Source organism: Staurois parvus, unplaced genomic scaffold (genome assembly GCF_062004578.1).
Source record: "Staurois parvus isolate SC_StPar_1 unplaced genomic scaffold, SC_StPar_1.0 ptg000050l, whole genome shotgun sequence".
In the NCBI taxonomy this organism is placed as follows: domain Eukaryota; kingdom Metazoa; phylum Chordata; class Amphibia; order Anura; family Ranidae; genus Staurois; species Staurois parvus.
In genome coordinates this window covers 72,231-86,864 of record NW_028317846.1, presented here as the reverse complement: position 1 = coordinate 86,864, position 14,634 = coordinate 72,231, and the positions used below count along the sequence as shown (strand labels likewise).

General features: G+C 41.7%; 1 protein-coding gene and 1 long non-coding RNA gene across 5 annotated transcripts in view; one reads left to right on the top strand and one right to left on the bottom strand.

Moving 5' to 3' along the window:
- CUNH11orf65 (chromosome unknown C11orf65 homolog) overlaps positions 1–5,979 on the top strand; it is a 54,844-nt gene extending 48,865 nt beyond the window's left edge. For all 3 annotated transcript variants that reach the window (XM_089666055.1, XM_089666046.1, XM_089666038.1), the window contains one exon: positions 5,813–5,979. In XM_089666055.1, coding sequence (XP_089522181.1) covers positions 5,813–5,913 — 101 coding nt within the window. In that variant the 3' untranslated portion in view covers positions 5,914–5,979. The remainder of the gene's footprint in view (positions 1–5,812) is intronic.
- Positions 1–14,634, bottom strand: part of LOC149470213 (uncharacterized) — a 179,264-nt gene that overhangs the window by 96,231 nt on the left and 68,399 nt on the right. Inside the window, exon 4 of one of the 2 annotated variants that reach the window (XR_016309471.1) lies at positions 9,418–9,566. The exons of the other annotated variant lie outside the window; for it this stretch is intronic. This is a non-coding gene — a long non-coding RNA (uncharacterized LOC149470213). Of the gene's footprint in view, positions 1–9,417; positions 9,567–14,634 lie in introns of those variants that run through there. 2 annotated transcript variants of the gene reach the window in all.

The following is a 14,634-nucleotide window of genomic DNA, read 5'->3' as shown; positions in this document are numbered from 1 at the left end:
AATAATAATGACATGAATAATGATAGCGATAAGAGGAAACACACATTTTGTATTGCCGTCAGCAGCTTTGAGTTAGTCCACTGTGCCCTTGACATGAGCTGTTTTAATGCTATGAACACATATATGACATCAGTATTGATGACCTATGTGTGAGAGATAACATCACATTTAAACAAATGCAGAGAATGAACGCAGAAAAAGTGCTGTTCTGGTGCGGCTGCTCACTCAACAGCATGCAGAAGAAATGTACATTGTTAGGGGGCACAGTACAGCCAAAGACCCCATAAAAGCTGTAGCTGTATTTTATTGTAGATATTCTGAAGAAGATTGAATAGATTTGCTTTGTTAATCTGCCATGAGCAAACAAAAAAATACTTGGTACTTAAGGATAGAATAAATATTAAAATACCAACAAAGCCCAAGGAGTGTGTGTCTAGGCCACCAGCGCAACATCCATTTAAAAATGAAAAAACTATTTTAGAGTACAAATCGTAGCATATCCATCCCACTACAGGTGAAACTCGAAAAATTAGAATATCGTGCAAAAGTTCATTTATTTCAGTAATGCAACTTAAAAGGTGAAACTAATATATGAGATAGACTCATTACATGCAAAGCAAGATAGTTCAAGCCGTGATTTGTCATACTTGTGATGATTATGGCTTACAGCTCATGAAAACCCCAAATCCACAATCTCAGAAAATTTGAATTTTAAATTGCATTACTGAAAAAATGAACTTTTGCACGATATTCTAATTTTTCGAGTTTCACCTGAATTTATGCGGAAAACAATTTGGGAACCATCTCAAGTAGAGCATTACATGCTTCCAACTCCACCTGGTTGAGAATTGAAGCATATGACAGCTCCACATCTAAACCAACCAGTAAGAAATCCCCTTTAATTTCTACTTCAAGTAAGTTCATCAAAACATGTTTGAAGTCTTGTACCACCCTAGGGCTTGAAGTTTTCCACCCATAATGTACCAATTTTCTTAATACTTAAAGAAAAAAACAGTTTGTACAGTTACCCTTCCTCAAACACTTTGGAATGGAGAAGACGCTTAACCTGATCGCAATATACAAAGCCTTAAATGAAGACTCTAGCATTGGGAGGAAACTGTTTACCTAAGGTCCTTAAAGTAGACAATGAAGTTGGACGAGAAGCTGTTCAATCTTATACTGTGTAAGGGATTAAAAATAAAACTCTTAGACTTAACCCTAACGACTATGTAACAATGGAATATTGCTGGGCTCAAGACCATAGTAGGCAGTGCCATGTCTATGGGCATTCTCAAATTTCAGCAGGCAGTCTGAGATGATCATTGCTGACCAAGAAAAATGATTTGGTTTTTTACTGCCCAGTAGAAGGTTCCTTCCAGATAACTCTGGTCTGTATGGATATCTTGCACTAAGCTGCCCTTTTTCTTTATGCAGTGGTAAAGAATCTGTTTTGTGTTCAAAGACAAAGAAGAATGCCAAAAAATAGCAGGGCACAATAAAACTTATAACATGGTTACGCTAGTGAATTCCAGTAAAGCTTTGAATTAAAGCAGTGAATGATAATCCATCTCGTCCATTTCAGTGTGAGATCCCACTTTTCTCTGGATTAGGATAGATAAATCTATAGTTTTGTACCTGGTAGGATATTTTTATGTAGTCCATAGACTTAAGTACAACAGCTAAGATGTGTAACTGGAGTTTGATTAAGCGTGGGCTTCAGGGCAACAGGCACAGTTCAATTTATTACAGTACAGAATGTTGCTTATCGGTCCAATTTCTAAGCACCCAGGATGTAACCAACTTTTGAACCCAAGCATTGCTTTGCTTGCAAAATTCTCCTGCACACTTGAAAATGCCTTGGAATTAAAAATATACATTAATTATATACTTTATCTTATTGCTAGTAACTTATACACTTACCACCAACCTTATTAGGTGCACTTGTTCAATTGCTTAATAACACAAATTGCTAATCGGCCAATCACATGGCAGCAACTCAGTGCATTTAGGCATCTAGATGTGGTGAAGACAACTTACTGCAAACCGAGCATCAGAATGGGGAAGAATGGGAATGTAAGTGGCTTTGAACGTGGCATGGTTGTTGGTGCTAGATGGGCTGGTCTGAGTATTTAAAAAACTGTTGATCTTCTGGGATTTTCACACACAACCACCTCTAGGGTTTACAGAGAATGATCCGAAAAAGAGAAAATATCCAGTGTGCGGCAGTTGTGTGGATGAAAATGCCTTGTTGATGTCAGAGGAGAATGGGCAGACCCATTTAAATATCCCAACATTTCAGATAAAACTTACAACTGTTCTCACAATGCCATGTTTCAGTTATAGGATATGAAATGTTCAGGCATTTAGGGAAGCAGAGTTGAGGCTCCCTGAAGAAATAATTGTAGGATCAGAAGAAAAGTGATCCTACTCTGGAGGGTACAATATCATGTTTGGGTACTAAGGTTCCTTCTGTTGACCCCTAAATCACCATTGTGCCCTGTGTCCTGTAGTGACATAGAGGCTGATGTGAGGAACCACAGCACATGCAGAGGACTAGGTGTTCAGCACTTCTTGAAGTGTCACGTACCAGTAGAGCCAGAGATCTGACATACAATGAGGTTTAAGAACACTGCCTGCTGGAAATGTAAGTATTTTTCTCTTCTTTCCCAGGGTGATAGTTTACATTCTTGCATTTACTGGCAAACAAGTCAGGGGTCCAAAGGTATTAATAAAAAAAAAAAAACACAAACCAAAACAAAAAAGCCAAGGTAATTGTTTTTGACACAGTGCTTTTAATAAAATGAAATGTCATCATTTAGCTTCATTGTTTAGATCCTAACTCATCATTATCAGTTAGTATCTGCATTAAATTAGCTTAGATCCAGTCTCATATTCACTTTAACCTCCCTGACGGTATTCCCGAGTGTAGCTCGGGGTAAAGTTTCAGTACCAAAAGCGGTAACCCCGAGCTACACTCGGGCTTACCATGCGGCGCTGCTCGGGGATCTGTTCTTCACTTACCTTGTCCTGAGCTCCCGCGATGTCCCTCCTGCAGTGTCCCCTGCAATGTAATCCGGCGGATGCCGGCATCTGTCATCTGGGTTCCATCCTCTGCGAGCGTCGGGATGTACGGGGGACGGAACTGGCGGGAAATTTAAAAAATGACAAAAAGTGACATTCACTAAATACACTACAATCACATAGTAAAACATTACTGTATCAAACCATTTCACATACATTTTGTCCCTAGTACTTTGTCCTGTGCCCTGCCTGCATTTTTACTGTTCTTATTGCCTGGAAACTGAGAAACGTCCATGGCGTCCAAAAAGCGTCCCTTTAGGTCAAAATCGGTTTTAGACCAGCTAGAGAACAGCGATAGTAAATCAGAACCACTTGCGGAATTGAGTGATAATGATTTGTGGGGAAATACATCATCAGACACTGAAAATGATTTTGCGACTTTGCTCAGCGATGTGCGAACTTGGTGCTATATTTCAAATTTCACTGTTTTTGGTTTGATTATATTATTGAATTAAATGTATTATTATATTTTTTATGATTATTTATTAAATTATAATTTATGATTTCGTGTTTCAAATTTTATCATACCCGGGATGTTTACTAGACTCTTGTTCGGAAAGATTTCAGTGAGTTATTCCTAAAAATTACAGGCCTACAATAAAACAAAATACATATTTCCATGCAAAAAAATGTACTGCTTTGAGCACAGAAATATGGACATAATCAGACCGCTAGGGAGGTTTACATGTTACTCATTTTTATCATTTATAGATCTGCAGCTTTCATGAAATAAATTTCATTAAAAATCTACTTGTGCTGCTTTGTTATTACCCTATCATATGCTCCTCTGATGGTGAATACAAGTGGCCATTTCACATGTTACAAAGGTCTGTTCCACTGTTGTCATCAATAGATTGTTTGATACATATCACTTTTTAGCCTATATGCCATTCATTTACAGTTTAAACCTACAGTTAAAAGTCTGGCACTTTTTTTTTTTTATATGTAAAAATATAAGATGAAATTATGGGTGTCACTAGACAGCATGGGTACATGTTGTCCACCTCTCCATGGATGCCCCAAGCCTGAGATCACAACTGCCATTTTTTTTTTTTTTAATTTTCCTTTCTCTGGGAGGGATCTGGCTGCAGCACCTCCCCACTGTAGATGCTACTCACACTGCTTGCCAGACCTCAGATAGAGTGGTTATTAGTGTTCCAGAAGCAGCAGGCAGCTAGAACAGAAGAATGAGCAGTTAGATGATCCATTCTAGGTTCAGGAAGTGTGCTGTCTCTGAATCCTCTGACGCTTTCATTACTTGTGGAGCCTCAAAGTAAGTGGAGCAGTAATCTACCAAGAACCTTCTGCATCTTTGCCATAAGGCTAGGTTCACACTTGTTGGTCCTGCTTGTTGTGCATGCGTGGGCACAGCAGCCATTCATTTGAAAGGCCTTACTATACCTGTGGGAAATAAGTTCCTGAGCCTTTTTTTTTGCTGTGGCTGACCCATTCCCCGACACACATGTATAAACCAAGCCTAAGGTTTGTAAACAGAATATACCTGTTTATTTATTAAAAACAAAAAGGGGTCTGCAGTAAAGCTGTACCACCTACTTCAGTTCGCTGCACCGTACATTTCCTATTTCACACCGCATTGTTCTGTAGACTGAGCTGTAAGCTTCTTATTCTACTGTTCCTCATTCTGGTTGCTGCACTGTATTCCACACCACTGTCCAAACCACGTAATTCAGTTTGCTGCACTATACATTTCCTGTTTCACTACACCTCATTCAACAGGCTGTTCTGTAGGTTTCCTGTTCTGCATTGCTTCAGTAGGCTGTACATTCCCTGTCCCACCCTTCCTAATTCTGTAGGCGGTGCTGTACATTCCCTGTCCCACCCTTCCTAATTCTGTAGGCGGTGCTGTACATTCACTATTTCACAGTGCCTCCTGTATTCTGCAATGTATTTTCCATAATCCACAGCACCTCATTTTGTATGTTTTGTTGTACTTTACTATTTCAAACTGTCTCATTCTGTATGTTTTCTATTTTACACTGCCCCAATCTGCATGCTGTGTTGTACATTCCCTATTTCTCATGATCTCATTCTGTACATAGGGTTGTACATGCTCTATTCTGGCTACTCTACTCCAAATGTTTTGTTGTACATTACATGCCTTCTTACCAAGGTTTTTCAACAGTTGCTGATTGCACATTTTTGTTAAATAAAATATTACTTTAAGCTAGTATCAGTGTTCTCAGCCTATATTCTGTGTGTGCAAAGCATATGTAATGAACAAGTTTTAAATTTTTTTTTTTAATGATCCTGTGTCCTGAAATGTAAATGTGCCTATGAGACTCTCCCTTGTGGCACAGGAATTAAAGCATATTTTGTGGGTATATGGACTCCAGGAGAGGTGTGCGGTGTATTCAGTGAGTAGGTTCAGACTCCATTAAACAATTACCCCTTTAAACTGTTCTGATTGTTAGACTTGGTCCAGCCACACACACAATTTTCTGGGCCTTCCCTCTGTATGCCCCAGGTCTTCCACAGTCCTAGCAATGTAGCTTGAATTCCCACTTAATAATGGTGCAGAAAGGATTGGTGCGCAGCAGCCCTTAGTAGCTATCAGCAGATTTTAGGGGTTTAGTAATGTACTTTGTTTGACATAAGTGTCATATTATTGTTCTCTATGCCTCCAACTGTGTTTCTAACTGGATCTAAGACTGTTAAGAAGAGGCTTGTTTTTCTGCAGTGATTCTGAAAATATTTTTCCAAATCTTAACAGGAACAATCTTCATCCATTCTCCATATGATCAGTATGAATTTTCTCAGCTATCCCCACGTAGCCCGCTGACTTTGGATACCAGTGAAAAGGAGAAGGAATGACAAGAAATGGAGTGTCTGTTAATAGAATATATTTTTTGAAATAAAAGGCTCAGTCCACAAAAACAATATTTCTTTTCAATATAATATATTTTTTTCAGTTTTGGTTGAACATAAAGAGTTGAATAAGTCACCAAAATAATAGCCAAGTGTGTCATGCTTCACAATGTGTATTAAATCAATAGTAAACATATGACTAAATATGACATAAACGTGAGAAAACCATGTGCTTCAAACAGTGCAAAATTCTGTGCAACAAAACAAAAAATATAAAAATATGTGCACAATCATAAATTATTATAAAGTCCACTTCGTGCTTCAAATCTTGCCAGTGCCAATAAATATTCTGTGCAACACTCCCGATGCTAAAGAATAGGTGTACGCTCACCTTACCTATTAGCCAAACTAATTGGCTAATATCGCTTTTGTCCCATCAGGACTAAATGGTATTTTCCATGCTGGGTGCTTATTTCCACCTACAAAAGGAAAGGCTTGTGTTACCAACTTCCTCCCACCAGGAGAAGCGGCAAATACAAACTGAGAATCTGGGCACAGTTCAATCGTCTGTAATAGCACTGGAATGTGTGAGTGCGAATTTTCTTTGTAATAAAAGCATCTATTTTTAAAAAAGGATAAGGCACTATTGTTACTTCCTCTTCTATGTTATCCCCCATTACAGGGAGGTGGAAGCAGCACACAGTCTTTGCCCCATCCATCCACCAAGGATCAGTGTGGATAGAAAGGAGTGAGGGAGACCCCTGGTGGGAGAAAATTGGTAACACAAGCCTTTCCTTTTGTATGTGGAAATAAGCACCCAGCATGGAAAATACCATTTAGTCCTGATGGGACAAAAGCGATATTAGCCAATTAGTTTGGCTAATAGGTAAGGTGAGCGTACACCTATTCTTTAGCACCGGGAGTGTTGCACGGAACATTTATTGGCACTGGCAAGATTTGAAGCACAAAGTGGACTTTATAATAATTTATGATTGTGCACATATTTTTATATTTTTTGTTTTGTTTTGTTGCACAGAATTTTGCACTGTTTGAAGCACATGGTTTTCTCACGTTTATATCATTTTTAGTCATATGTTTATTATTGATTTAATACACATTGTGAAGCGCGACACACTTCACTATTATTTTGATATTTCACACAAATTATGAGTGTGTTCAGTGTTGATGCATCACAAATTAATTTGATATTTGTTATATTTCATAATTTTATAAGATTGTTGCACAAAGAGAGTATCACATTTTAGCTCACGAGTATCACTTTTATTTGGTTGAATAAGCCACCAGCTTCAGTAATCAAATCTCTGCATCGGTCTTCCCAGCTCCACCCACCCGATGGGGCTGCAATAAGAGGGTCCTACTGTCTGTGCTGTTGTTGTATTATGGTACAGACAGATGTATGTTAAACTCCAAGCAGGACAAAGACGGGCTCAGAAGCAGGAATTTAGATAGCTCACAACTGAGATAAAATAAGCTGCTGTATTATTTAGTACAGCAGAATATATCATGACATGCAATGGAACTTGCCTATAGGCACCATACATTTTCTTGTTAGCACACGTTTGATACTGAAGTGTCTATGAGATTAAATAATGGAACTTTCTCTGCACTCACATTGATCACGTTGGCAGTCAAACACATGCCAGATCAGACTGAACACCATCAATTCAAGTACTTTTTGATATTCTTTTGTAGACCCAGTATACCGCTACTTCACTAAGTAAACCTCTACTTCATAGTTAAAGTATACTTAGATGCTGCTGTCACACTGAGCTTTTGAAGCACGTCCGCTTTAAAAAAAGCGCAAGAAATGCTGAAGAAAAATGCTTCCCTATGTATGTCTAAACACTGGTCCTTTGCGGTGTAAAAAATCCTGCTTGCCGCGTTTTTGGAGTTTATTTGGTCAGTTAAATAAACGCACCACCCCCATCGAAACACATCAAAAACACACCTGTTGCGTTTTTGAGTCACATGTGCTGTGAAAAATGCACCGCAATCTCAGTAAAATCGTGGCAAAAACACATATTCGTTTTTACTATGGATCAGTGTGAAAGTGTCCTTAAGACTATATCTGGACCACCATCCTTAGTCCACTAACTTATTCTTAAACTATACTAACAAACTGAACACTGTCATTTTGTATTGTTTCACTGGCCAAATGTGTCACTCTCATTGTTAACCACATTCTTGAATAAAAAAAAAAAAGGTTATAGGGATTGTATATTATGGAGTGAGGAATAAGCCTGTATTTATTTCAAACACTCAGTGGTATGCCAGAAGATACAACTCTTTCCCAATTTTTCACTTCACTTTACACTTTAGTGAATTGGACCAGGGCTTGAAATTTCCACTCGCCTGCTCGCCAATGGCGAGTGGAAATTATGGTGGGGGTGAGTGTGTTTTTTGGCCCACATGTGTGTCTGCAAGTTGTCGTCTGCAGCCCCAGCTGGAAAGGCCACATTTGCTTGCATGAAGATAACCCTTCTGTGTGCAGGCCCGACCCCCCCAATACTTACCTGAGCCCCATCTCGATCCAGCGAGGTGCAAGACAGCCTCCACTGACCCAATTCTCTTCCTCAATGGATGACACAGCAGTGGGAGCCATAGGCTCCCGCAACTGTAAATAACAGCCAATAAGGAAGAGAGCAGGGGACGAGGCCTTGCCACGGCTGTGTGTAAATGGACACACAGAGAAGTAGCTCAGGAGACCACATAGTAAGCTGCTTGTTATGGGGGCACTTGGCAGGAGAGAGGGGTCAGCAGTGCCAGTGAGGGACCCGAGAAGAGGAGAATCGGGGCTGCTCTGTGCAAAAACAACCATGTTTGTTATTAAAAAAAATTAAAAATCTTCCTTTACAATCACTTTAACCACTTGCCCTCCAGAAGATTTACCCCCTGTCCTGACAAGGCCGTTTTTTGCTATAATGGCACGGCATTATTTTAACTGACAATTGTGCGCTCATGCAACTCTGCACTCAAATAAAATATATGTCCCTTTTTTCCCCACAAATGGAGTTTTCTTTCGGTGGTACTTGATCGCCTCTGCAGTTTTTATTTTTTGTGCTATAAAAAAAAAACCAAAAAAAAAACAACCGCCAATTTTGAGAAAATAAACAAACAATATTTTTAACTTTTTGTTACTTATAGCGGGACTGCGGATGGCAGACACTGGGGGGGGGGAACGATTGACTGTCACTGCCGACATCCCCAATGACACAAATACAGTGCTAATAAACAGCACTGACACTGTACTAATGGCACTTGGCAGAAAGGGGTTAATGTGGGGCGATAAAAAGGGTTAACTGTGTGCTGTTTCACTGTGTGTGTGCTTTACACTGTAAGCACACTGCTTTGTATGGCTCTGCTATGCAGAGCCATACAAAGCAGCGCGCACGAGCTGACAGGGGAGGGATCTGTGTTGTTCACATACAGGTCTCTACCCCGTCCATGTGCCGGCGGGGAATCATTGGCTGGGACCGGGGGATTTACAGCAGAGGCTGCAGGACTTGCTGATGGTCTCACACAGCAGTAGGTTCTACGATCCATCCTTGTCAGGGTATCCAGGTAGATTCCAGCTCACATCCATCACAATCTGGTCTGGGAGGAACTAAGTCCACAACTGCTGAACCCAGTCATCCTCCCTGCCACAGAAAAATAAAAGCTTCATAAAAACCACAGCAGACTGGCATTCTCTTGCTCAAAGCTGTAAGTAAACCCGCACTTTTCCCTTTGAAGAGGAAAGCAATGGGCGTGCCTTCCCAAGTAGCAGGCAATCTTTATTGCCCACTGTGTGTGTTCAGTCATCAGCTACAATGACTCTGCTCAGAGCTTACACAGGGGTGAGGACACCCCCCCAACCCCCTAATGTGAAAACTCTGGAGAAGGATATTTACCTGGAAAAGTGAAATGGATCCCCTCCGATATTATTTCCCCATTCCACAAACCACACAAGGCTTTGCCATAGTGTGAGGATGAGAGCACCTTAACACAGCGTTCCCACTCCAGACTGGACGGGACCATGTTGTAGATCTGGTTCTGTTAATGTTCTGTCCAGTTTCATTGTAATGCTGCCTAAAGCCATACCTACGAACGGTTCAGTGCTGCACAGACAGCTGCACAATAAAAACGCACAACACACTGACTAAAGGAGTAAAAACAAAAATGTCATATATTACAGTGTACCAATCCTTGGATGTGATGCATGCAGTAGATTTGGTGATCCTGCCAGTAACTCCCCTCCTGCATTGGAGTGCCCCTACTCTGGATGAAGGAGCACAGGTACACACAAGGAAAGCAGCACTGTCAGTTTGGGGGGAGGGGAGTGTTACATATACTAGCAGATTCTGATACACTAACAATTGAAGCCAAACTTCAGCTCATACTGCCGCTACACAAGCAGTTACAGCAAAAGGAGGGATAAAGGTATTACGTTCATAAATAAAAGCGGACCATTGTAATCACCTCTGTCAGTGGAAAATGGTTTCAACAATGGAATTTCTACATTTGCAGTAGAGCTTGTTTTCTTGAAAAATGTTGCTGGGATTTTTTTTAACCACTTGCCTACCAGGCACTTTTACCCCCTTCCTGCCCAGGCCAATTTTCAGCTTTCGGCGCTGTCACACTTTGAATGGCAATTGCCCAGTCATGCAACACTGTACCCATATGAAATTATTATCATTTAACACACACAGAGCTTTCTTTTGGTGGTATTTAAAAGAAAGGAAATATATAAGGAAGTGACAGGCGGGAGGTGGTTCTCTCGTTCTGGGAGGACATCACATGATATCCTCCCACTCTAACTGCACATGGGAGCCCCCCGGGCGGCACACGGCGATCAGTGGTGCGCTGTGTTCCTGGGACACAGCGGATCACCGATCAGAGGAAAGATCCGATGTCGTCGACTCTGTCATGTGATCAGATGTGTCCAATCACAGCTGATCGCATGTAAACAAGGAAATGCCGGTTATCGGCATTCCTCTCCTCACGCTGACAGCTCGTGAGAAGAGGAGAGCCAGTAAGCGGAATTCCTCAGACGGGACATGTACACTGATGATCAGTGCCCCGATGATCAGTGTAGCCCCATCAGTGCCACCTATCAGTGCCCATCAATGCCACATATCAGTGCCCATCTGAGCTGCCTTTCAGTGCCACCTATCAATTTCAGTCAGTGCCGCCGAACAGTTCCAGTCAGTGCTATATATGATTGCTGCCTTTCAGTGCCCATGAGTGGTGCCTGTCAATGCCCATCACTGATGCCTGTCAATGCCCATCAGTGCCACCTATCAGTGCCTCCTACTAAGTGCCCATCAGTGCAGCCTCATTAGCGCACATCAGTGAAGGAGAAAAATTACTTATTTACAACATTTTATAACAGAAACTAAGGAAAAACTTTTTTTTTTCCAAAATTTTGTCTTTTTTAGTTTGTTTAGCAAAAAAAATAAAAAAAAACAGTGGTGATTAAATACCACCAAAAGACAGCTCTATTTGTCTCAAAAAATGGATATAAATTTCATATTGGATACAAATTAGGTAGCATCTGTGGTCAGTAGGAGGAATGGTGACTCATCATTGGTATAAGTGGGAGGAGTACTGTTCCCCGCCAGTGACCCCGCCCCTTTGTTTCCTTTAGCGGCCAGAATGACAGGTTCTTCTTGGAACTATAGTGAAGGAAAAAAAAGAAGTCGGTAATCACATTTAAAAACCGGCATTGACACATAGCGGCAGCCAGCGAGGGAACCTGAGTGTATACACTACTCCCTCACTGTATACACTGCTCCTCTCCTGCCCCCTCCCCCCTACAAAGAGGACCTGTCACTCATATACTATCACATAGGACTATTGGTCCTCTATGTGATGGCAATAAAATCATAAGTTAAAAAAAATAAACAAAAATACACATTATCCACTTGCCCTCCTGGGGATTTACCCCCCTTCCTGACCAGGCTATTTTTTGTGTTATGGCACTGCGTTACTTTAACTGACAATTGTGCGGTCATGCAATGCTGCACCCAAATTAAATTTACACCCTTTTTTCCCCACAAATAGAACTTTCTTTTGGTGGTATTTGATCCCCTGTGCATTTATTTTTTGCGCGATTAAAAAAAATACACTGAAAATTTTGAGAAAAAACAATATTTTTGACTTATTGCTATTAAGCATATCCAGTAAAAGAATTTTAGCCATAAATTTAGACTAAAATGTATTCTGCTACATGTCTTTGCCAAAAAAAAATCCCAATACGTGTAATTTAATTGGTTCACGTGAAGGTATACCGTTTACAAATGGCAGTATATATATACTGGGATTTTTTTTTTAATTATTATTAGTAAAGGTGATAATCAGTGACTTATAGCGGGACTGCGGCAGGCATTCTGACACTGGGGGGAACTGGCTTCATGTCACTGACATCTCCAGTGACACCAATACAGTGATCAGCCTGCCCCCTACCCGGAACTGCAAAACCACGTATATAGAAGTGATTTTGCACACCCGTGCCACCCTGTAACAGTACCTCTGCTATAGGGTGGACAGGATGCGGTTAAATAGAAATACAAAAAATAAATAAATTTGAGCCTCCCCACACATGCAGACATTTCAGTTTTCGGCCACGTACATTCTGAATTTTCAGTATCGGTTTTAGCACCTGAATTTTAATTTTACTAATTGTTACCTTTGGGGACCAGGAACCCGAATTTGACAGGTACCCGCTCCCACTTCTGGTGCGATTGGAAGCAGAAGATGTCCTCCTCCCTCCCTCCCCGTAGTCTTCTGGGACACGTGACAGGTCCCAGAAGATTACGGGACCATTCACAAAGTGCAGCGGGCACCCGGCTGTGAAGCCGCAAGCTGTCACAGCCGGCTGACCACACTGATGATGCCGAGGACCAAGGGACAGGTAAGTGTCTGTATTTTAAAAGTCAGCAGATACAGTTTTTGGAGCTGCTGACTTTTATTTATTTTTTTATTCCACTGGAACTCGGCTTTAAGTGTGTTAGACCCAACGGGAATGAAGGGGTTTCATGTCTGGAAAGTTCCTTCAGGCACACGGGTGAGGTACAGGACAAGGGAAGAGTGTTGTGGAGCTCTTTGTTTATGGATAGAAACACTCCAGGAACAAGTGTGAATATTGCAGCACTTTGATACAAGTTGAGGCACTTTGACAGTGGTGCGACTTGTCATGCCATTTGAAAGTTCCAAATTGCACCCCCTTGCCGGCAATGGAACCGTTCATATCGCAGAGACTCATATTGCAGCGATTATGAATAAGGTCCCTGCACTACTTTTTGCTGATTTCATTGCAACTTGCATAGACTTCTGTTATATGAGGTTGCAATCCGCAATGAAATCGGCAGTGCAAATCGCACTGATATGCGGCTTGGAAATGGCGCTGAAGTAGTGTGATTTCAGTGCCGCACCAGTGTGATCCGGGGCTCACTGGATTGTTGTGCAGCACTTTGACACAATTTGGACATCATTTTTAAAGCAGAATTCTGGGTAAAAATGATTTTTTTCCCCGTTCAGTGGAGCTGTGCAGGTCAGGTAAGTATGAGCTTTGTGCTCACCCCCAGAATAAACAAGCAGCTGATCCATGCAGTGGGGGGGGCAAACATTTGTGACCGCAATCCTGCTTTAAAGTAGAAGTATAGGCAACATGTTTGGGAGGGTTAGAACCCCTGTCAGATTATTGTCATCTGTGCCCCATTGGGGAGATTTCCCTCCACTTCCTGTCCCATAGCCAAAACAGGAAGTGAGAGGAAATCCCTCCAAATTAAGGGAAACCCTTGCGGCCCCCCCAGAGTCCCCATTGGAAGATCCCCCCTCTATTACTTTTCTGGGGACAACCCAAAATTTGGGCTTTTCTTTTACTCTCCCCATTGATGATAATGGTAACCAGGAGAAATAGAGGGGGGATCTCCCTAACGGGGACATAGACAGCAAGAAAAACCAGACAGAGGCTCTAGTCCCTCTCGACTCCGTCCAAAACTAAACTAACTACTTTCTCCTTTAGTTACAATTTCATTGTTTGTAATATTTGGATGTTTTTTATTCTGCAATGATTGTATTACACGGATCTCTTTATGAAGAGCGGAGGAGGGGCGTGGAATTCTTATTGGGGGGATTAGAGCTCTGAATTCATTTCCTTTATGATTGGCTGACATCAGGGGGGGGTCTGACACAGCTGCTGGGGGGTTATTGGGGGGCTTTCTGCACAGTGCCATGTTACTATGGACAGGTGGGGGGGGGGGGGGTAGTTGAGAAATCACTGGGGGGGGGGGGGAGTTGAGGAAACACTGGGGGGAGACAAGTGATGGTGGAGCTCCAGCTGTCTGTCCATCACCATACATAATATACCCCCCAACACCGACTCCTCCATGAGGCACCTCCCCCCAGCAGTCTGACCTCCTCAGCCGGGCTCTCCCCGGTCGCCATGACTCCCGCCCGTATCTCTGGCTTCCCCTCACTCCCACATTCTTCTCTCCTCTCCGTTAGATAAAATGGCCACCGGAGGGTAGAAAGCACAACTCTATCATGTGTATTGGAGCTGATTGGGAAGGGAGACATCTATGGCGGGAGGCGGTATTACCGCTATGGCACAATCACACCTAGTGACATCTTGTGGCCGCTTTTATGAATAACCGTTAAACTGACCAAATGACTGGATTTCTATGGAAAATCAAGAAAATTATATCAAATTTATCATTGGGTACA